The sequence below is a fragment of the Eschscholzia californica genome, unplaced genomic scaffold, assembly GCF_041429995.1.
Source record: "Eschscholzia californica isolate CP2 unplaced genomic scaffold, dmEscCali1.0.p SCAF_1, whole genome shotgun sequence".
Classification (NCBI taxonomy): Eukaryota; Viridiplantae; Streptophyta; class Magnoliopsida; order Ranunculales; family Papaveraceae; genus Eschscholzia; species Eschscholzia californica.
The window spans coordinates 49,530,309-49,555,728 of NW_028238198.1; the positions used below are offsets into that span (position 1 = coordinate 49,530,309).

At 36.8% G+C, this 25,420-nt stretch overlaps 1 protein-coding gene across 1 annotated transcript; it reads left to right on the forward strand.

The window, feature by feature from the left end:
- Positions 1 to 16,762: 16,762 nt before the first annotated feature.
- Positions 16,763 to 25,387, forward strand: LOC147567357 (ATP-dependent Clp protease ATP-binding subunit ClpA homolog CD4B, chloroplastic-like). The gene is made up of 10 exons (XM_086653985.1): positions 16,763 to 16,940; positions 17,514 to 18,132; positions 18,423 to 18,538; positions 18,625 to 18,747; positions 18,866 to 19,051; positions 19,600 to 19,815; positions 19,979 to 20,196; positions 23,268 to 23,343; positions 23,456 to 23,545; positions 23,849 to 25,387. The coding sequence occupies exons 2-10, from the start codon at positions 17,544 to 17,546 to the stop codon at positions 25,031 to 25,033; spliced, it is 2,799 nt and encodes a 932-aa protein (XP_086510111.1). The 5' UTR covers positions 16,763 to 16,940; positions 17,514 to 17,543; the 3' UTR covers positions 25,034 to 25,387.
- Positions 25,388 to 25,420: the final 33 nt, after the last annotated feature.

Sequence of the window (25,420 nt, forward strand, 5' to 3'; positions counted from 1 at the left end):
GACTTCTTTTTCTTAGATTCGTAGTATTTCCTTTCAGTTTCTTTTACCAACTAATGTAAACAGATATTTCAGAGTTTATGATTCAATTTATTCTTCGCTACTTTAATTTATGATTTCTTATGTGCTCCATGATATATTTGTTTGTCATTTATTTGGCTTTCATATTTACTATCCTCCTAAATCAAGGTGGTTGCAACAGCCAGGATAAACCTAAAAATGGATTCCCACGTTCGTTTAAATAAGAAAAAACAACCCAACCTACGTGAGTAGCCCATCTTATTCAAATCAGGGTTTCACTTTAGTTGAAAGACTAAGTCGACCTTTAGTTCTTTAAGTATGGTAGTCTGAGGTGACTTTTGGGAGAGGTGAACAGGGGACTCGAAATCAGCACTAATTTTTTAGGCAAAACTTAGAGGAGTATCCAAGCGGTAGCAGCAATGTAAAAGAATACATACGGAGGCAACGATGAGCAAGACAAATAGGCAACCGCGAGCAATCATCGTTGGAGGCGGACGAAGATCTACATTGAAGCATCATATGGGTGGTATCTTCTTATTTTCATTGATTCAACTAATTTGATTGTTGTAATGGATTGCTAACTCTTTCATATAGGGTTAGGATGAGCCCATAATTTTGTATAAGTGACATTTTTTTTATCACAATAGATATCTTTTATATGATTTCATGTTGCAAAGTTTAGTTTCTTCGCATTCGAGTCATGATTTCTCTTTCATTAGTTATTCTTAAGTTTTGACGTTCATGTTTAGTCTCATTGTCTTTAATGTTTCATGCTTAGTATTTCATAGTTAATAATTGTAGTGTCGTTTTTCTCTTTGTTTTGAAATTGGGAGACAACGTTGAGCAAGCAAAATAGGCAACCGCGAGAAATCATCTTTGGAGGCGTACGAAAATCAACATGGAAGCATGATATGGGTGGCCTCTTCTTGTTTCTCATTGCTTCAACTAATTTGATTATTGTAATGGATTGCTAACCGTCTCATATAGAGTTAAGATGAATCCTTAACTTTGTATTAATAAGTGATCTCCTTGTCATAATAAATATCTTTGATGTGATTTAATGTTGCAAAGTTTAGTTTCTTCACATTCGATTCATGATTTCTCTTTCGTTAGTTATTCTTATGTTTTGACGTTCATGTTGAGACTCATTGTTTTTAATGTTTCATGTTTAGGGTTTGATAGTTAATAATTGTAGCATCTTTTTTGTCTTTGTTCTTAATTAAATCGTTCCACACTGTAATGGTGAACCCATGACTGTACTGATAGATTCTTTAAGAGCCTCTCTTGTTCCAGTAACTTATGACTTTGCGCAGATAGAATCATATTTTTTCACCACCTTTACATTCTTCATGTATTTGAATATCTGAACCTCTCTATAATCCTCATTTTGTGTGTCCTTCCTGAAGTTCTGGTCACACCATTGTGGTCATAATACTTCTTAAGTGGTTTAGTCAGTAGTTTCTTTATTACTCGATGACATTTCTCGTATTACCGGTTCACCTAAGTTAGCTATTCCTAGCCAATGTTGTCAAATCGTGAATCGCATCGCAAATCGTTTTTCAATTTTCTAAATCATATCTGTAAATCGAAAATTGTAAGATTTATATATAAATATATATATTACTTCATAAATATAATAGCTGTAGTTCAATGTATCTTTCACTCAAAACATAGAATTGTGTATCATAAATTCATTAAAAAAACAAAATGTAAGATGTTCTTCTCCATTTTTCATTCTCTATTCTCCATTCTCCATTCTTCATTCTTCATTGTCATTATCAAGATCAAGAATATCTAAATCAAGGTCTTCATTAGGTGCATCATTATCCGACTCCGAAGATTTATCTTCATCAATAAGTTCTTTCTCCTTGCCTTTTCCTGTCGTTGACTTTGTTAAGTTTTTTGGTCCTGTACAAAAAATAAAGGTGTTCGATAAGTTGATTTGTAGATGTGAACCAAATACCAATCACAATTGTATTTTAACTTACGTCGACGTCTTCGAAGAGTTTCTCCTTCCGTGTCAACAAAACAATCTCCAATCTCCATCCATTTTGTGTCTTCTGGGAGTGCAGGGCCCTCTTTCTCAGTTATCCACTCATTATCGGACTCCATGTTTGATAAAGAAATAGGATCTGTTCCTTGTTCTCTTTCTATTTGTAGTTCCTCGAGTCGAAGATTGTACTTCACATATATAAGAGCATTCAAGCGTTTTTGTTTCAACTTGTTTCTTCTCCTTCTGTGTATCTAAAATCATATACGTGAGTGAGTAAAGATTCAATTCAAAATATAGAGCTATAATTTAAAACTTATTTGCTATTTAGCTATTGTGAACATTGTATTACCTGTTCAAATGTGCTCCAATTTCGCTCACATCCCGTAGCACTGCAAGTTAAGCTTAGTATTATAATTGCCAACCATTGTAGTTCTGGACAATGACCTCCATAACTTTCCCACCATAGAGTTATATACGAATTTCTTTCTTTTACATCCTAATTCTTTCACTTACCGTTTTTACCTCTTTCTTTAGATTAATATTTCGTATCTCGTGATACGAAGGTGGTTTAAGTCCACGACCAAAGCAATTAACCTCATCTAGCATTTCTTTGAAATAGACGTATTTCACAAGGTTAAATGGGAGAGCATTAGCATAAAAGAACCTGGATATTTTGGCACAACATTTATCTCTATCACCCTTCTTCCAAATTGCATTAATAGTGTTTTGTTTTTTGACAACTCCATGACCCTCCATAGTTGCTTTCCTTTTTCCATTAGAATCAAGTATCTCTATATCAGGCTCAAATGGTTCATCTTCTTCAATCCCCTTCCGTGCCTTTTTTGTTGCTTTATCACTCAACATCTTCTTAAATTTTTGATACACTTTTTCTGGATTTTTACTACAAGCAACGACGTTCTTCTTAGTTCTTCCTAGGTGGTGTTTCATCCTATAAACTCCCCCCAGAATCTTTAGCACAATAGTTGCACTTGACGTGATTCTTGTTTTCATCTACATGCATACAATGCTCCCATGTAAGATCAACATTTTCCTTTTTTTGCTTTCATATTGAACTACCTACCGTGGATATTAAACGTATCACTATGAGTCTATGAAACTATTCACTGTTATATTATATTATAATATAAAAGAAAAAAAATATTATTATAAATTATTAACACTTAAGAGTTAAGAGATACTATAAAAATATTTTGTATACAAATCTTTTTGTTCTTTTGTTGAAAGTTATTCTATACAAATCAGTAGCTAGTAAAGACAGTAAAGAAAAAGACAACTGGTTAAGTAACATTATTTTATTGAAGTATTATTCTATTGAAAATTGAAGCATTAAACTATTATAATAATAACAAAAGAGGTAAAAGCTTAAAGATAAGAGTACAAGAGATTACTGGTTCTAGAGAGTGGTTCTAGAGAGAGAGAGAGAGAAACAGAAATATTTTAGAGTGAGAGAATCAGAAAATGGTTTTTAGAAAGAGAGGGACGAACGACAATGTCAGACGATCTAGAGAGAGAAAAGAAGAACATAGATTAGAAAATAGGATGATTGAAGGTTCTAGGGTTTTAGAGAGAGGAGAAGAAGAAATATGAAAAAATCATACCTTGTTGATAGTTTTTGGTGTTGGAAACTCTGGATTGCTTGAAGGAAGATGAAATTGAAGGAGGTAAGTATTTGTTCCTTTTCTTGGTTGTTTCTTATTTATTCAAAAACTTTCCTCTTAACCTCCAAAACCCTTCTAACTCTCGGTTCAAATCTTAATCGTGGGATTCATTGTGAATCCCACGATTCACGAGTCGGTTTGCGATTTTGTAATAAAATTACACAATCAATGAATCCCACGATTCACGATTCGGTTTGCGATTTTGTAATAAAATCACACGATTCAATATTTTTTGCGGTTTAAGGTCCGATTTGAATCGAATTGCAGCCGATTCGATTTAACTCGTACGATTTCTACAAGACTACTCCTAGCAATGCCTTCATATGAGAGTCACCTGCTCGAGTGACTTAGTCGCACAAAATTTTGCCACAAGTCCATCAAAGTCGAACAAGTTGACCACATATGTTAATCCTTGCCCAAATGAACCAATATCTGAAAAATTGTTTAACATTTCGTTGTTGTCGATCGTTGTAAACTTAAGTATTGGCAAGTACCAACAACACTTAACCTCCTCATACTCTTTTGCCTTCGATACTTCCACAACATCAATATGTCAACTGTCTAAAATTTTCCACCAAAACCTCTTAGACCTTGATCATCCTCTCATAACATTTTGACCAACAATGAAAAAATACACAACCATCTCAGACCATCCGCCGAGTCTTTCTGCCGCGAGTAAACAAAGTAAACAACGAAAATCAAAAGAAACAAATACATATATAGCATCTTTTATTCTTGATAGTTTTTAACCTTGAAGATTTTTAGACATCTAGTCTTTGCCATTTTTATCTTTCCCTAAAGTCTAGAGTATTCAATGCTCTACACTATACACGACTTATCGGTCACCAGAACTAACTGCTCTGATACCAACTGTGACGCCATGTGTCCCAAAATAGACACGACCACCCCCCGATAATTCAAAAACGAGACAAAATTCTGACAAAGTCTCCTCTGTAAATCGAACCGGTCAGACCTGTAAAACTTGTCGTGCAAACCATACGTTCGCATACACAAAAATAAACTACGGAACGCAAGCTAAACAAACTCAAGATTACTTCGGGTCGAAACCCGAACCACAAAAAATAAAGTACAAAAGCCTCTTAAAACAACCATACAACTCTAAGTGTTAAGTATTTACATATTCGAGTTTGGTTTCTGCAATAAATACATAAGTTTTTGGAGAGTGAAATAAAGTAATTAGGTTGGGCTTGGTAGCCGTCTAAATTTAGTAGGAGTAAAGTCAAAGTTTTAGTAGTATAAGGACTTGGGTGCCGTGAAAATTTAAAACAAAAGGGTGAATTAGGTTAATTTTCTAACTTTTCCAAACAGTACATACACTGGTTAGTTTTTTCCTTTATAGGTGCCTTTTAAGATGTGAGTTTGGGGCCCTTGCAAAACTGAGACCCAAAGCAGCCGTTTTGGGCCTGGGCTGCCCCTGACCTTAGCATCATTATAATTTTCAATAATTGAAAGAATAATTGCGTTATCAATAATGTATTCTTCAATTGTCGTTGCCTTTCCTCGTTTCTTCTTTTTATTTCTGAACTTAGGACAATCCTTCTTGAAACTTTTCCAACACTTAAGGCCGTTGGGTTTTCTGGTTAGATTTAAACCTATACCAACCTTTTCCATCACCTTCCGATTGTGGTCATTTTCTTACAACCAACCCATCACCTGATGTGTTACCTTTCATTGATCTCCTTCTCAACTCTTTAGCATTTAATATTGCTTTTAACATCTTCCATGGTTGTAAGAGTTCTTCTTGACAAAAGAAAAAAAAAACTTTTATATGATGGTCGTCGAGACGGAAACAATAATATTGTTTTATTTTCGTATTCAAAATTGACATCAATGTCTACAAAAATCTATGAATACTCTGTGAGTTATTTTGATATAGTCTTCTAAGGCCCTTCTTGCATTTGTAAATTAAGTAGTTTCTTCGTCAAATACAAGCAGTAGTGGGGGACTTCATCATATGCCTTTGTCCCCCTTACAACATAGCACATTAGACGTTGTTTCGGTCGCAACTTATCGTAAAACCTCATTGTTCGAGCAACAAAATATTTTTAGTGTGCCTACCCAATTAGTGGGGTGTGTATAGCAAAACCTCTTAATAAAACCCCAAACCTTACTCCCCCTTATTCTTTTTTTCTCTTTTCCTTAGCTCAACCGTGAGTTTCTAAGTAGAGTTTGTGTCGATGAGGTTGTTTTAGAGAGATTAAGCCAAGAAGAAGAAGATGAAGGAGAGATTAAAGTTGATGATTCTTTCTCGTTGATTTTTCGCGTGGGATCACTTTGCTTTGGACTTAAGGTAGGTTTCTATCTTTCTATGGCTTGAATAGTCATTTTCATAGAAAAATCTAAGCAATTAAGAACACCATAAGACGCTTTAGTATGTCGCGAATTATTCCCTTTAAAAATCCAAGTTTTAGGCAACTTTAATTGTATTTAGATGTTAAAATATTGAAGAAAACTTACCTTAATGACATGGATACTGAAACGTATAATTGTACCGTGATGTTCATGCTATAGTCATGAATAAAATTCTAACTAGTATAATAGTCATAAATTCAGCAAGTAATTTAAATGATAATGACGACTTAAGAACCTTTAATTGACATGACCTAATAACTATTGAAATTTGGCGTCTCTTGCCAATAAACAAAATCATTGTATGTAGATAGGTGAAATCAACATGATATGCATATATATGTTGTTTAGGTTATTAGTATACATAGATCACGGTGAGGGCCCGAAATCGCGGGTCAAGAGGACCGGGTCGTTGGCCGGAAGTCGGACCTTCACCTGTTAATATTTTTATGGGCACCGACAACGTCTTTGGGCTTATACCTTGACAAGAGTCAAAACACACGCGACCGTAAGATCCCTGGGCCACCGGGATGGTGCCGACCTAAGGTGGCTCCGACGGTCAAGTCAGTAAGCTTGCAAGAGAAGTAATAAATGCGTGAGTGATATCTCTGAAATGTTACCATTGAGGAGAATGGTCGGAATTTAGGGGCGACCCGTAGAGTGGTCGGAGCTCGATCTCTGCAGGTAGACTGACTTGGTTGGAGAGATAATGTGACAGCCTGTGAGGTTTGTCTTTAAGTGAAGTAGCCCTCGTGAGGTTTGCCTTGTTCAGGGGTATATACTGTAAATAAGAAGAAAAGCTTCAAGGGTCTGACCGCGTAGATAATCACGTGGGTGAACTAAGGAAGGTCTAGCCTTTAGGAGAGATAAAGTAGCTTGCCTACTTTAACCGTCGGGAGATAGAAAGATAGGTCGCCCTTCTTTGATCAAACGATCGTTTGGTCGTCTAGGAGAGAGAAAGGTAGGTCGCCCGTCCTTGATAGAATGGTTGTTTGGTCGTGTAGGAGAGAGAAAGGTATCTCGCAAGAGGTTTAGACGATCGGCGAAAGAGAAAGTGATCGGTTGATTGCCTGAGAGTTGGATGTATTAGGCGATCACTGGATATGTTTGTCGATGATCAGATGCTCGAGTGTTTAGTCGGGAGCTGGATGATCCCGTCTTCCTTTTGGTCCGTTTATAGTGTTGGTGGTCGACTATCACCTGGCGGTGGACTCTCGTCTTCAATGTGGTAGCTAATGGAGTTGTCACCATTAATACAGGTTGTAACCACTTAATGGGTATATTCGGGATCTCGAATGACCGTAACGCCCCCCTACGGATATACTGAGGGGGGTATGCTGAGGAGGTGATGGCGGACCTCTTTATCCAACGCTGGATGCACTTCTGTATTTTGACGTTACTTCGGAGTGCCCGAAGATAAATGGGTTGGACCCATTAGCCATTAATTCATAGGCTTGGTCACCGTGTAAGCCCATTAATCGTGGATTTCTGGGGGCGCTCCTGGTGACGTATTTTGGCCCATACAACCACCCCTTGCCTGATTGAAAGAATTCAATAGATACGGTAAAACATGATGGTTGTATACTGATCCCTTGTATAACATTTATACTAGTAGGGTTTACAACTAAACGGAAACTTTAAATACTAAGGGATACATATAAAGAAAAGACTTGATATACGAAAAATGCAAGAATATCTCTAAGGATATTGCCAAGATTATTACTTGGGTGGAACTCTAACCCAGCCCCACCGGTTCACTATCATTACCCTCCCGCAGATTGAACGCCGGACTGGATCGGAGATTTAGTTTGGGACAAAGATCCAAGAAACGCCAATGAGAAAGACTTTTCGTGAGAATGTCGGCCAACTGATCCTGTGACAGAACAAACTTGATAAGAAGATAACCATCCGCCACCTTTTCTCTGACAAAGTAGTAATCCAACGCAATATGCTTAGATTTGCCATACTAAACGGAAACTTTACATACTAAACGGAAACTTTACATACTAAGGGATACATATAAAGAAAAGACTTGATATACAAAAAATGCAAGAATATCTCAAAGGATATTGCCAAGATTCTTACGTGGGTGGAACTCTAACACAATCCCACTGGTTCACTATCATTACCCTTCCGCAAATTGAACGTCAGACTGGATCGGAGATTCAATTTGGTACAAAGATCAAAGAAACGCCAATGAGAAAGACCTTTTCGTGAGAATGTCGGCCAACTGATCCTGTGACGGAACAAACTTGATAAAAAGATAACCATTCGCCACCTTTTCTCTGACAAAGTAGTAATACAGCGCAATATGCTTAGATTTGCCATGAAACACCAGGTTTGCAGTCATCTGAATTGCATTCTTGTTGTCACAAGTAATTCGAGCAGGTGAGGTTACTGAGATACCAAGTTCCATGAGAACAAAACCTATCCATGTCAATTCAGCAGTCGTAGCAGCAACAACTTTATATTCACAGAGTTCGAGCGAGAGACTAGGGTTGCTTCTTCGCATTCCAAGCAATTAAATTTGAGCCCAGAAAAATAGAAAAGTTGTAGTGGAGCGACGAGTGTCGGGCCACTTAACCCAATCAACGTTAGAGTACGCCAAAAGAGAAATACTGGAAGAATCCTTATAAATTTGTAAACCAAGATGAATAGTTCCCTTCAAATAGCGAAGATTTCACTTCACTGCCTGAAAGTGATCCCGAGTCGGAGCATGCATAAACTAGCATGACATGTTAATGAAGAATGCGAGATCTAGTCTGGTTAACGTGATATACTGAAGAAAACCAACAATTTTACGGTAGAAGGTGGGATAACTGAAGGAGCCCCATTTGCAGCAAGACGGCAAGCCGGAAGACAGAGGAGTCGGTGATGGTTTGATCCCTTCCATATTGAGAAATTTAAGAATATCTAGCGTATACATAGACTGGGTAAGTAAAAGACCCTTCTCATTTGGAGTTGCCTCAATACCAAAAAAAAAAATGCAAAGAACCTAAATTCTTCATATCAAATTTTGAGTTTAAAGAGGATATAATATCGGAGATGACAAAAGAATTCCCACCTGTAAGTATAATATCATCGACGTATAAAAGTAAGTAAACAAATCCAACAGCGGTAGATAGAATAAACAGATATGTATCAGATTTGCTCGTCTTAAAACCAAGACGAGTGAGATAAGTGCTGAAACAGTCATACCAAGCACGAGACACCTTCTTGAGGCTATATAGAGCCTTCTTAAGGCGACAAACATATCCTGGGCAGGATGGGTCAGTAAAACCAATCGGCTGAGTCATATAGACCTCCTCTTATAATTCCCCGTGAAGAAACGCATTCTTCACATCCAACTGAAACATAGGCCAACTATTGGAAACTGTCAATGAAAGAAGGATACAAATGGTAGTGAGCTTGACAACATGGCTAAAAGTTTCATCAAACTCAATTTCTAGTTTCTGGGTAAAACCTTGAGCCACCAAACGAGCCTTATATCGATCAATAGTGCGGTCGGATTTAAGTTTTGTCCTAATAAATCCATTTACAACTAACCACATTCATAGAGGGGGTGCGAGGCACAGGTGTGCATGTGTCCTGTCTATGAAGAGTTACCATCTCTTCTTCCATGGCCAATTGTCAGAGGAAGAAGCCAAATGATAACCTCGAGGATCCTTAATAGCCGAAAGTGCAACAAAGAAACAAGAACCAACATCACCAAAAATAGTAGAATTACGAGGAGGAATGGGGTAACGACATAATACCTGTGAAGCAAGATAAGACTGGCCAACAATAGGAGACGTTTCGTCGAGCAGCTATTGCACACCACGATATCCTCGTGGGCCATGACATGCGAAGATGGGTTAGTTGTGGGTTGCACAGACAAAGGCACCGAGACCGAGCCAGACCTGGTAGATGAGATAATACAATTTGAACCACATTCAGACTAAATCGGGGAAGATACAAGGGACGCGATGTCCGAGGAGAGGGCGGGTCTTCTCCATGCCCATGAGGAGCGTACTCTGGTTGCGGAATGGTTGGGTAAGTATCCGAATCCAACCCTAAAATATCAACAGCTAAGAGTAGTGGAGCTATATTCAGACTCTCAATATTGGCCAAGTCAGGTAAAGGGACAACCGAGTCAATGTGAACTATGCGAGGCGGTGATGGCATCTCAACTGAGGCAGAGGATGGACTCAGATCTGTGTGTAAGGGTAAATTCGGTAAATCATTAAAGCTTAAGAGGTTTGTGGAGGTGGAGGAAACATTACCATTGTGAAACGGGAGAACATACTCGTCAAATACCGTGAAGGGAGATATAGACACGTCCCGTAGAGCGATCAAGACATTTGAAACCCGTGTGGTGAGGGATATAACCTATAAAGACACAAGGAAGACTACGAGGCGACAATTTGTTAGAAGCATAAAGATGTAGATAAGGAAAACACATACAACCAAAAGTGCGTAGCATTGAATAAGAGGGAGACTTACTGAATAGAGTGGAGAACGAAGAAACATCCTGAAGAACCGGCATAGGCATGCGGTTAATGAGAAAAAAAATAGTCTAAAAGGCATCGACTGAAAAGGAGGACGAAAGTTTACTATGAAAGAGGAGACTGAAATCAGTTTTTGTGATATGTCGATGCTTTCGCTCAACTCTAGCATTTTGAGTCGGAGTGGAGGGACAAGACAAACGTCGAGCAATACCACATTTATTTAAAAGGGCAAAAAATGTAGAGCTTAAAATCTCTGCCCCTCCATCGAGCTGAAGAGTTTTCATAGTCGTAGCAAACTGATTTCCAACTAACGATTTGAAGCTAATGAAGACAGATAAAAAATGAAATTTTAAACGAAGAGGGTAGAACCAAAAAAATCTACTGAAGTCATCAACAAAATTAATGTAATATTGAAAACCATAAGAATACAGAATTGGTGCGGGTCCCCATACATTAATATGAATAAGTTCAAGATGTGAATCCGCACATTTTTCATATTTATTAAACTGAAGATGGTGACTTTTACTCATTTGACAAGGAGTACAAGTTGTCGGACTAGACTTAGACAAAAACTAAATTAAACATTGTTTTTCTAGAAGTTCTAAAATGCGAGAAGAAATATGCCCTAAATATGAATGCCAAACTTCTAGAGGTGCCTTGAGAGAGCTGGAGGTTGATCTGAATAAGGAATAGTGGTGTGAAGATTGTAATATGTAAAGATTGTCGCATCTACTGCCGGTTCCCAGTGTCCTTCCGATCACCTGAAATAACACAAAACCATTCTTAGAAAAGACAATGAAACGGTCTAAGTCATCAATTAAACGACTATTAGAGTACAAATTTTTATTGAGCGACAAAACAAGAAGAGCATTAGGTAAAGTAATGGTTCTACAAGAAGTAGTGAGAATACCTTTTTGAGAGATAGAGAGAGGGGAACATCACTAATTTTGACATGACTCTGACCAGTATAAGGAGTAGTACGAGTGAACATACCAGAAGAAGACATGTGGTTAGAAGCACTATTGTTCGCATACCAGGCTGGGTCTCGAGGATCGATGACTTGAAGTGTAGTTAGGGTTGCGGTAACATCTTCCGAGGACGTCTGCTGAACCACATGGGTTTCACTGGAAGACAGATGACGAGCAACAGTAGCACGGTGAAAGGAGTCTCGTTGTGGGCGGCAATCAAATCATAACATCGGTCGACAGTATGACCGTTACGTCCACACCATTGGCAACGATACGTAGGACCTGCGGGTTTGGCCGGACCTGGGTCCCTCCTATCGACAATGGGAGGGGGTCAAACCTGTGGTTGTTGTCGTCGATCGTGATTTGAAGCTCGATACCGATATGTAGACTATTGTCTCCGATTTTGAGGGCAGTTAGAAGTCCGAGATGTTTGAGAGTAATACGCACTTCAATGACTGGTTGAGAAGATCAAAACGATGTCCGAAGTGCTTCCTGTGACTGAAGCATAGGGATATTTTCCTTAAAGGTTAATAGATGACTCTTAGATAATATAGATTCAGCAAGAGAGGCATAGTCGGGTCCCAACCCTTTGAGGAAATAAAAAACCTTCTTCGGGTTTGGTAAAGGTTCTCTGATAGCTTCAAGAGATTCAAGATGTGTACGAAAGGTGCGAGGGAAGTCAGTAATAGAGGCAGTACCTTTACGTAGATTCTGAATTTCTTCTTGAAGCTATAGAGAACAAGTAACACTAGGATTGGCATAAGTCTGAGCCAAGTGAGACCAGACCTAGGCTGCCTTTGTAATGCCCATGATTTCAGTCATAGCACTACAAGAAAAGATGTTATTGCCGACGTTAACTGTCGACGGCAAAACAAAAAAACGTCGGGGAAAACTACACTGCTTACGGTTTTCCATATATCCGTCGGAAATAGTTGACAACTGCTGACGGATTTTTAGAAGACCGTCGGCATAGGTCAACTTGTGAACGTCTACACACTTTTTTACTGACGTGGTTTCCCGACGGATACATTTTCAGTCGGCAGAGTGTAGTTGCCGACGGTGTTTTGACCTCCGTTGATAGAGGAATAGTATTTGCCGACTGAATTTTGTCCTCTGCCGATGATGGTAATTTGGCGCGGATGAATTTTTTGGCGGAAAAACCCACTCCGCGAAAAGATATTTTCTGCCGACGGAAGTATGTTAATTTCCCGACGGCAGTAGACCATAGAAAGCCCTAGTGGAGCTAAGCCGCAACTTCTTCATCTCTTTCTGGTTTTCCCAACTCTTTCTCTCTCTCTATGCAGTTTTTTCTTTCTTCTTCTTTGATTAGGACCTAAAAAACCCTAGATCGACCTTGAGACACTTCAGCCTTGATGCTATATAGCTTCCGAAGTTAACGAGCTATAAAGAATCGAGTACACAACTCGATCGGTCTTTCTCCAAGACTCATGTATAGGGTTGATAGCAAGAAACCCGTCAGTTGTCTGAATAGTTGGAGAAGGGGGAATAACCGAGTTGTCAATATAGGGCAATAATTGGGATGATAACTTAAGACTGATCATGAAACCAATTTGCGGGAAGGATACCAGAGTGGGTGTAGGAAATGAAGAGGAACTAGTTGACATAATCGACTCAACAGGAGTAATCATACTGAGAAATAGTAGGCAAGTGATACAAATAAATAGTACCAAACAACTAATGCAAGACGAGTACTTGAAACCAGACAAACAACCGATATTAGAGATCGAAAAAAAAACGACAATACTTTATGTAAAATTGTTTACGGGTTTAATACCATGAAAGAATTCAATAGATACGGTAAAACAGGATGGTTGTATACCGATCCCTTGTATTACATTTATACTAGTAAAGTTTACAAGTAAAAGTACCTTTACATACTCAGAGATACACACAAACGAAAGACTTGATATACAAGAAACGCAAGAATATCTCAAAGGATATTCTCACGATTCTTACTTGGGTGGGACTCTAACCGAGTCCCAACAGTTCACTGTAATTACTAATATTTTCGGTGTGAAACTAGTAGGTCATAATAACATATTGATGAGCACGATTATAATACATGTATGTTGTGGTTTTATGTTATGATGTGTGCACGATGTGACACAGTTGGTGCAAAGTTGTATGTGGTTGGTGGTTGTTTCGACCCTCTCTACAATTGTCTGTTGCGATGACTAATGGGTTCGCTTGGTATAGGCGTAAGGAGCTACGACCTAGGTATAGAGCATATGGAGTCAGCGGTAATACAATGGTAGCCTTGTGGACCACACTCTCATATAACGAGTGTTATATGGAGGCTTCAGATGTAGGATCTGATTTTCCCGGTGGACACCAACTTATCATATCGCTTTTGGTTGTTTGTTCGAAGTGTGATTTCCTTTATTAAAAGTGTCACAACTTAAATACACATTTGAACACCTTTATTACATTATGGATTGTGGTTTTTTCTTGATAGATCTTAAAATTGTCTATTAAGGCTTTAGGGATTTGGAAATCTACTTGTTGGATTCTGACGCAACCTATTGTTTTTTCAGGACAAGAAAATCAAGAAGGGTCACCTGCTTGAATCGTAGTTAGCCCTTGCAAGAGTTTTCTTAAGAATTTTCTTTCTTTTCTTAGGTAGTTATTTGGAATTGCATCTCCTAAGTAGTTATTTTTCTTTTATTTATTCTTGTCCGACCTACGTGCTGATTATTTAGAGAGACCATTTGAATTTTGAAAGCTTAATAAAGTTTCGTTACTTGATCTATTATCACATATGAGCTTCATTTTCGATGTTATTCGTCTCTCTGATGAGTATGTCGATTGTGTCTACTGTTTTGCAGAGAAATCCTTTAAGGTTAAGTTTTCATGACGGTCGACGTGAAAATCTGTACTTGGGTCGTTAGAATATTTCCATGAGATCTTTCTTCTCTTATTATGACAGTTTTTAGTGTCACAAACCGGGTTACACATCAACTATTTCAATGAAAGACTTGGTTCAAGTATTTGGATCAAGAAATAGAGAGACAATGTGTGTTATTGTAAAATCTGAGTGCCCTTAACGCTCCCTTCGCAGAAAATAAACACGTTGGTATGCTATAGACGATCTTAACACGTTGATAAAAATCTCTCTCTCTCTACCTGCTCAACACAATAAGTCTAATGTTTTTAATGGAGACGAGATTAGGTTATTTGTTGTTAGTGATGGATAATATTTCTTATTATCTATTTATTTGGATTATACTTGAAATCCAACGTTGAATCATTTACTTGCTTATATAATCTTGTATCGAGACATCTCTACGGTTATGATGTTCATTTTTCTAATTGTGAAATTTCAAATTAAGTGTCTGCATATATGATGCATGAAATGCTTTTGGGTGCAAAACATTAGAACTAATAAGCAGTTTACTTTTATTTTATCTTAGGAAAAGATAATGTGTTTGAGTTTCATTATTTTTTTGACAAATCTATAACTTTTTTTCATTGATGTCCATCGATTTTATAAAGCTTCAATGGATTCCAAATCTTAATGTATTCTTTTTTGAAAATTAATCTTAATATATTAGTTAGGCCGCGACATTGGGGAATAAAAGAAATTCTCCAGGGAATAAGATGTAGTCAATAAATATTGGTTCTGTGACATATTTTATTTTTAATCCAAAACTTGACTTGATCAAACGTTGTCCCCTAATCTGTCTCTTTATCGACAATTCAATCATGTAAATTTGCTATCCTTTTTTCTCTCTCCCTCTCAACAATTCAATCAGTAAGTTTTAACACTATCCTTTACCATATTTACTACGATAACAAACTTAATTGAGTTTTAATAATTTAATTGATTTATCATTTATAACTTCTTTCTAAAACGAAAATTGTATAGGAATTATAATCATTCTTCTATCCCCAAAATTTCTTTATAATGAATTGAAGTTTACTTTAATCCTCTTCTAAGATTCCTTTCATTGTCCATACAAAACTTCATGTCTTCCCATCTAGTCTTGCTTGTGTAAGTCCAATACAAGCATCAACAAAATCATCTTCAATAAAATCAGTAGAATAAACCTGTAATCATTTGTCAAACCCCGGGAAAAGTATTGAACTATAAAAAACTTCCATATGCGTGTATCCTATTTGTAACAACTGGTTTCACACACACATCCGAGTTATCGGGTTGTGGAGTAACAATGTTTCTACACATTTCTTTTTGTTAATCTGGCTTTGGTTTAGGGTATTGTTCTTTGATTATTGGACAAAGGGAGATCTAGAGTGAGAAAGAGGGAGAAAACGAAAGCAACAAGAGACAGTAGGTAACAGTGAGTTAGAGAGAAAAGAGAAGAGGTGGCAATGGTGGTCGAAATGGTGGTGGTGGGAAGTTGTGGTGGTGAAGGTGATAAAGAATATGAAGATTAGGGGTCAATGTTTGATCACGTGAGTTTTTGGACTAAAATAAAATATTTTCCCGAGAATGTACAAAAAAACATGGATTCTCCAGAAAATTTATTTTTCGAGATTATTTTTTATTTCCCAAAGCGACGACCATTAGTTATAGTCTTATACAAGAGTGTCAAAATCATTGTTTTTGAAATATTTATGGTGTAAGAGCAACTCCAACCCCAACCTGTCTTAGGTTGAAAAACTCACTTTTTCACCCAAAATTTTCAGCTTCGGCTCAGTCTCAAAAATTCAACTCCAACCTCAGCCTCTCTTGAGGCCGAAAATTTGTGCATGAGGGAAACACATGTGTGTTTTTTTGTGGGTGTATGGAAAACGTGTGTGATCTTATGTATGAGCGAAACATGTATTTGAACTATTTTCGAAATAATTTTTTTTTTCCAAAGTCGGAGAATTATACGGAGACCGACACGTTGGTGGGATGTATTTTAATTATTAATGTACAAAGTTTCAAAAAAATATGGAAAACGTGTTTGATCCAACGGCTAGGATCACCCCGACATGACCGTTGGGGTTCCCCAACGATCATGTTGGGAAACTTCAGTTTAGGGTCGACTGAAGTGGTGGCGTGACTGGAGTTGCTCAAATGTTTGGCCTCTGCCAGGCAGGCACCCACTGGAGTTGCTCTAAGCATTCATTCATACACAACCAGAATGTCTTGTGCTTCACGTATTTCACAAAGAGAGTCTGGATCGGTCTTCGTAAGCATGTAAAGTAGGTAAGGGTAATTTAGGTATTTCACCTGTTGTAATTTTCATTTAAAATATGACAGACTCTACCAGCAAGGAGGAAGCGGAGAGCAAGTGAGCAACTAGTTCTACTAGTCTAGGGTTTATCTTTAATCTTCACTTCCTCTCTCAAATATTTCTGGTGAGGGCTTATCTTTAATTGAAGACAGCAAGGAGCCGAGCTTCTGGGCAACTAGGGTTTTATCTGAAATCTGCACATTTTCTCTCTCAAGGATTCGGTTAGTATAATTTTGCTCATGTTTCTTAAATCTGAATGTTCTAACTCATAGAGGTTATCGATTCTTATTCCGTGTTTTAGATATAATTTTGCTTTTCTGTTTATGAAATTCATCAAGAAATTAATGAGTGTATTTGAGATTTGTGGATATGATTTAGGTTGTAGACCAAGTGTTTGATGAAATTCCTCTTTTAAGTTTTTGTTTGCAGATGACTTGAAGGTTTGATATTGCAAATTAAAGATTTCAACAGATTGATGGTTATGATAAATGGATTTTTGTGAACTATTTAAATTTTTTTTGTCAGAAAATTCACATAAATGTGATGTGAAATGTGTCCTTAAGAATGTATCATTATCACTACAAATTACCTTTAACCAACACTTTTACATGTATTACATGCATCATAGGTATAAACCTACTTATAGTGACTTTTAGTAAAACATTTTGGCTACTGTTAAGTTAAAGCTTAGCCTCGTCGAAGTTGAAATCCTGGCTCCACCCCTGGTTGTGAGATAATTAGCTTATATCTTGAATCTTGATACTTGGTATGTGCTGATTTTGTTATATTTATAGGTTACACAGTTGTTCTTGGGGTCGAGAAAGATGGCCGGCGCTCTAATTCAGTCAATTAACTTCAATGCCTCCACCCTCGGCAAAAAGGATGGCCAACATAAAAAACCTGGACAGGCAATCAGAAGGACCGTCAAAATGCAATATAGTGTCAAATCACAGAGCTTAAGACTCCAAGCACCATCTTTGGCAAGAAGGGGTTTTAGTGGACTACGAGGAAATAATGCCTTAGACTCTTTGGTACTTTCTGGCTCTGATTTTCATTCTAAAGTGGCAACTTCTCTCTCTGTTCCTCGTGGAAGGGGAAGCAGATGTGTTGCTAAAGCTATGTTTGAACGCTTCACGGAGAAGGCTATTAAAGTTATAATGCTTTCACAAGAGGAAGCTAGAAGGTTAGGTCATAATTTTGTTGGCACGGAACAACTACTATTAGGTCTAATAGGTGAGGGCACGGGCATTGCTGCCAAGGTTCTCAAGTCCATGGGATTCAGTCTAAAGGATGCTCGTGTTGAAGTGGAAAAGATTATTGGTAGGGGAAGTGGTTTTGTTGGTGTTGAGATACCATTCACACCTCGGGCAAAGCGTGTTTTGGAACTTTCTCTAGAGGAAGCTCGCAACCTTGGTAATCATTAAATATCCTAAATTTCTATTTACAAGCTAAGTTGCCCATCTTTCTCTTACCTGCCGTTCCTTTCCACTTGAGAGAATTATTAACATCAAAACATTTTTTTGGCCTTCTCGTCTTACTCTATCAAGTTCACTGTATTCATTGTGAATATCTTATTAAAGAAAAGGGGTTACAGATGTCATTATACGTATATAGCTAGTTATCTTAATTTTTTAACTTGCGAGTAAAAGGTTTTTTATATCTGTTCCCTTGAAGACATTGTTAGCTTTTGTTGATTGTTGCAGGTCATAACTACATTGGGACTGAGCATTTGCTACTTGGATTACTTCGTGAGGGTGATGGTGTAGCAGCTCGTGTGCTTGAAAACTTAGGTGCTGATCCAAGTAATATTCGTACACAGGCAAGTCACATCCCTTGAGTAAACAAGCCGTGTTCCAAAACGTGTATATGTGTTTTGAAAGACATGTATTTCTTTGATCCAAGTAGGTCATTCGGATGGTTGGTGAGAGTACTGAAGCTGTTGGTGCGGGTGTTGGAGGAGGCAGCAGTGGAAATAAGATGCCTACGCTTGAGGAGTATGGAACTAATCTCACAAAACTGGCTGAAGAGGTACTCTATTATTTATTATGTATGAACTTCGTTGTGCTAATGGCCAATGGGGTGTAGTTGTTCTTTTTTTCTTTGCTTATTTGAGAGGTAAGAGTGAGCTATTGTTATTGCTTGACAGGGAAAATTGGATCCTGTTGTTGGAAGGCAGCAGCAAATTGAACGTGTAACACAAATTTTGGGTAGGCGTACAAAGAACAACCCTTGCTTGATCGGAGAACCCGGTGTGGGAAAAACAGCCATAGCAGAAGGGCTCGCTCAAAGAATTGCGAATGGTGATGTTCCAGAGACCATTGAAGGAAAGAAGGTGATTTAATCACACTTTGATCTGATCTCATCTCGAACATCCGTCGAAGTTGTCAAACATGAGACTTCAATCCTGTGAATGCACTTCAATGCTCAGAGTATAATTATGCAAATACAGTAGTTGAACTATATACTTTTCTTGATTGTTTTAAAAACTATACTTCTCTTAATTAGAGAACAAAAAGGATTGGGATTTTAGTTCACCGTTCAAAGTGTGAACCAAGTGTGAGTAAGGTTGAAGGAATCTACGCATTATGGTTTAAGTAAAGAAGTCCGTACGACAATTAGGGTTGTACACTTTCAATAAGCTTCCAATACCTTATCTTATTACTAAGAAGCACATAATGTCTTATCTTCTTAATTTGTTTTGGCAAAACTTGAGATAACATCTTCTCAACTCATTGTTATATTTTACTTTTTGTTTACTTTAAATTTACCATTTTCATAAGCTTATGATTAGTTTCAAGAGGCACCCTGATATACAAACGTTATATATACAACGAAACTACCTGTCAACAGAAACTAACGTCCAAGTTTTATTGCTTTCAGGTAATTACACTAGATATGGGTCTTCTTGTAGCTGGTACAAAATATCGTGGAGAGTTTGAAGAAAGGTTGAAGAAGCTAATGGAAGAAATCAAACAAAGTGATGACATAATACTGTTCATAGATGAGGTGCACACTTTAATTGGGGCAGGCGCAGCAGAAGGGGCAATTGATGCAGCTAACATCTTGAAGCCAGCTCTGGCAAGAGGCGAACTTCAGGTAGTTCTGATTTCTTTTTCTGCTTCTGCATGACCTCCCATTCTTGTACTGTCTTGGAAAATAAAGGGCAAGCTTAAATAAAACTCACATGTATTGAGTGCATATGCAAAAGATACAGAAGAGAATAAAATGAATTTAATTTCTATAATGCATAACGGTGCAGTGTATCGGTGCAACAACACTAGATGAATACAGAAAACACATTGAGAAGGATCCGGCTTTGGAAAGAAGATTTCAACCAGTAAAAGTTCCTGAGCCGTCTGTCGACGAGGCTGTACAAATTTTAAGGGGTCTTCGGGAGCGATATGAGATTCACCACAAGCTTCGTTATACAGATGATGCCATAGTTGCTGCTGCACAATTAGCACATCAATATATCAGGTAAAATTGCGCGCACTGTCTCTTTACTTTCATTGGTTGCTTATTATAACCAATTATCCATCACTAGTAGAATTCTCAATTATTCAAGTTGAAAAAAGAGGTTCTATTTGCTGCTTCGTTCATGTAATCTTTATCAAGAACGTTTTCCTTGAAGTTGTAGAATTCTGAATATTCTTAGGGTCCGTGGGTATATAGACCAAAATAATATTCAAAAAAGATTTATGATCCAATCTTCCCAAAACATGGATATTTAGTCCTTTTACATTATGGACATAATAACCCATTCTTTATGAGAGAACTACCGTCCATGTCCCTCCTAAAAAAATCACGGGATTTTTAATTTTCCAGGGTGAATTTGGAATGTTTCTAATGTGGGCGTGATTTAGGGGATTTAAAGCAACTAACGTATAAATCCGAAATTGATTTATCTCTATCTTCTAACCGTTTTGGAAAGCAAATCTATTTCCAAATCAATTCACAACAAAAATCGTAACAAAATAATTTTCTCTCTCTTTACAGATTTGGAAACCAAATCAATTTTCTCTCTCTTACTATGTAAATTTTTTTCGATTCAAATCAATTTTCTCTCACTTAACTTTCAGATTTGGAAATAGTATATTTTCTAAGGATCAATTTAGCGTGATTTGGGGGTTAATATACAAAACATATATATCACTTTCTCTCACTTAACTTCAGTTTTGGAAATAGTATATTTTTCTGGGAACATTAAAGCAACAAATGTTTTCGTTTTTACTCATACATAAATACACATAGAATACAAATTATGAAACAAATACGTAAATTATGTATAATTTATGACGAGAAACCGTCATTTGTCAAGTATACAACATAATTTATCAAATTTATGTGGGTCTTGTTCAATAAATTCCACATAATTTCTTTTACATTCTGTTACAAAAAAAAGAGTACAAAATCTTCTTTGGTTCAAAAATGGTTCCCATCCATGTACTCTCCATTAGTTTCGTTGACTCACTTTGATTTGATGATTCTCTTTGAAATTTCATCTGGTATATCAAATCTACACACATAAATACACATACATTAAAGAAAAAAAAAATCATATATTGTATTATAAACTACATGTACAGTTTCGTAAATTATATACAATGTTTGTCAAATTTTGACAACATTTGAAGGTTTTGAGTAGTTTGGTAAACTTATCAAGGCTACTGTTGTGGGTGAAAAGTAAACGTAATGGTAAATAAATAATACATAATTTATGTGCACTTATACGTAAATTATATACATAATTGTAAGAACACGAAGATATACGTAAATTATATATACTTTATTGCAAAGTACACGAGATTTGATAGTAAAGCGAAGTATTTCTACTAATAAAATGAGTATTGTTTTGGTGTTAAAGCACGGGTAATGTTCTATAAATTACCTATAATTTACTATAAATTGTGGTAATTTACAATACAATACATGTACTGTAAATTCTGTTATGAGTAACCGTACGAAAGAACAAATGTTTCATAAATCCGTACGGATTGAAAACCAGATCTGAAGAAAAAAAATGAGAATATCATTAAGCTTAAACTACAAATCTAAAAAAACATAAATGAAATCAAAAACGATGATTGATTGCAATAATGATTGATTGCAATAATGTCAAACTCGAGTTGAAGGATTAAACATCAAGATCAAAAACATAAATGAAATCTTAAGAGAGAGAAAGAAAATAAACATCAAACATTCGATTGATGATTGATAATCTGATCTCACGAAATATCAGAAACAACAGAAGATTAAACATAGATCTAAAGAAATATGATATTATCACTGGATGCAAACATAACATACTAACTTTGAAGGAATCATTGAATAAGGAATAAACATAAAGATCTTAAACAGTTATGAAAATTTTAGGGTTTTAGTTATGAATCATTGAATAAGGAATAAACATAAAGATCTTAAACAGTTATGAAAATTTTAAAGAGAGAAAATAAACATCATACATTCGAAGTTAATGAATTAGTAAACAGATCTTATAGATATGTATCATAAATCTGATACGTTTTATAATAGAGCGAAATAATTAGGGTTTTAGTTATAAGAAGAAATATTAGATATTAACAATGGTGTTTATAAAGATTTCGAAAGTATTAAACCTGATAAATGATGAATTTGGACAGCAATATAATGTAGAAGTAGAAGATTTTCTTAGTTTAATGGAGGTTTGTCAACTAAATCGGTTTTAGAGAGATCAAATAAAGAGTTTCCGTTACTGAAAATAATGAAGATATCCTTACTTTGAATAGAAACATGATTGGAGAGAAATATGGGAGAGAAATATGGAAAAAGATATGCATAGATTTCGAAGATAAATCAGTTATAATATATGGAAAGGTTAGATTAGGGATTATGAAATAATATTTATTATAGAGATTTGTGTTTTCTCTCTAGATGAGACCAAATGGACTAGATATCCATTTATATTATTTTTTTGGTTTTAAAACCCTTTATAGGATTAGAGAGGATTATATCTACTATTAGGACCCGTTTTTTGGACTATAAACCCAAAAATTCATATTCTTATAGGTTGAAGCATTCTCACTATATGCTAGCCTTCCACTGAGCACCACTTTGAAGTTTGAGCTGATCTGGTTATATCAGCTCACATCCAAGTCAGAAGGGAATGTTACTTTCCCTAATATAACAGTGACATAATGATGTGGCACTCTTTTAAGCCACATTTTCAATGTTCACTTCCTCACGCTGGAACTGTATCAAAGTCTGATGCCGCCTCAGTTAGTAAGTTTTGGTGAGAGAAACAAGCATTTTCTGAGTGTAGTGTTTGGTACGAGTTAATCAAAGCACAAATTATTTTTGTGGTTGTAGACTGCAAATGTTTCATGTTGTACTTGAGTAGATATTGTAATGCATGAATTTAATGTGTCCATACTCGGTTTCCTTTGTTATCTAGAATTTCATTAAATAGGTAAATGGTTGTTTTCAAATATCTCTGGTTATATTGGCAGTACCTATATGGATCATGACTAAATTTCTTACGTAAATTGTTTCTTAAATGTTGTGTAAACCAGTGATCGCTTCCTCCCCGACAAAGCAATTGACTTAATTGATGAAGCTGGTTCTAGAGTTCGACTTCGTCATGCACAGGTATGAATTTTTGTTCACATTTCATGACAATTTTTTCATTCCCATTTTCCTTTTGCCTTCTCCTTTGCCCCATTAATATCATTGATTTGATTGTTTTTTTTGTTCCAAATAGCTCCCTGAAGAAGCCAAAGAGCTCGAAAAAGAGCTTAGGCAACTAACAAAAGAGAAAAATGAAGCAGTTCGAGGCCAAGACTTTGAAAAGGTACTTCACAGTTTCTTCACGACTAGTGCAGACTGTATTAATATTTACTACCAATTTTTGGGAAGTATATTAACAAGAACTGTTTTCTTGAGAAAAAAGCAGAAAAGATAAAATGATCATGTTTATGGTATAAAAAGAGCGTATAAAACCACGAGACTCGTACCCATGTATTTGGGGTTTCTTTCCTTTACTCGCCATCCATGCTTAAAATGTTTTTGGAAGGATCTGTTGTACGTTTTCTTGCTCTTATGTGATTTATAATTGATTTTTCTATTAAGCTTAACAATGCACAACTCTCTACAGGCGGGCGAGTTGAGAGACAGAGAAATGGACCTCAAGGTCCAGATAACAAATATTATCGACAAGGGCAAAGAAGTAAGCAAAGCCGAGAGTGAAGCAGGAGATTCAGGTCCAGTTGTAACCGAAGTAGATATCCAACACATAGTTGCGTCATGGACTGGGATCCCAGTTGACAAAGTTTCAAGTGACGAATCTGTTCGCCTCCTGAAGATGGAAGACACACTCCATACAAGAGTAATTGGTCAAGACGAAGCTGTTAAAGCTATTAGTCGTGCAATCAGGCGTGCCCGTGTTGGGCTTAAAAACCCTAACCGTCCAATTGCAAGCTTCATATTTTCGGGCCCAACTGGTGTAGGAAAATCCGAGTTGGCAAAATCACTAGCTTCTTACTACTTCGGATCCGAGGAAGCTATGATCCGTCTCGATATGAGTGAGTTCATGGAGAGACATACCGTCTCCAAACTCATCGGATCACCACCGGGTTATGTTGGCTACACCGAAGGTGGTCAGTTGACTGAAGCAGTTCGTCGACGACCTTACACGGTAGTTCTCTTTGATGAAATAGAAAAAGCTCATCCTGATGTCTTCAACATGATGCTTCAGATTCTTGAAGACGGAAGATTAACAGATAGCAAAGGTCGAACAGTTGACTTCAAGAACACACTTCTTATAATGACATCAAACGTAGGAAGCAGTGTGATTGAGAAAGGAGGCAGAAGAATCGGGTTCGATTTAGACTATGACGAGAAAGACAGTAGCTATAACAGGATCAAAAGTCTTGTGCAGGAAGAACTAAAACAGTATTTCAGACCAGAATTCTTGAATAGATTAGATGAGATGATTGTGTTTAGACAGCTAACAAAGTTGGAAGTTAAAGAGATTGCCGATATAATGCTCAAAGAAGTATTCGAGAGGCTTCGAGGGAAGGACATTGAGCTTCAAGTGACCGAAAGGTTTAGAGAGAGAGTAGTCGATGAAGGATATGATCCAAGCTATGGAGCGAGGCCATTGAGGAGAGCAATAATGAGACTTCTTGAAGATAGCATGGCGGAGAAGATGCTTGCCGGAGAGATTAAAGAAGGGGATTCAGTTATCATCGATGTTGATGGTGATGGAAAAGTTACAGTGCTCAATGGAAGTAGCGGAACCGATCCCAGTGAGATGTTATCACTACCACAGTTGGTGTAAAATTAATACCACTCTACAGTAGGATGAAGGTGCTGTTGGTTCAGTGTAGTTCTAGGGTTTCTGTTTCTTTGGGGGTGGGCAATTTGACCCAGTTTTGAAGATTAGTTATGATATTTTTCATATTGGGATTAGATGAAGTTCAGTTAAATTCAGCCAGAAATTAATGTGGTTTTATTGAGTTTTATAAGCTTACATTTCGATAAATTTAACAGAGTAACAAGTGATGTTTGTTTTTAGGTTATTTTTCGAAAAGGTTGTGGGTAACCGTCGGGTTTTTAAGAAGGGGAGTGACTTTTTTAATAATTTCTGAAGTGGTTGTCGAATAAGGTAAATTTTAACTTTCATTTTGTTTAATATCTCTTGAATCAGTAATTAGAAGTTTGTGAG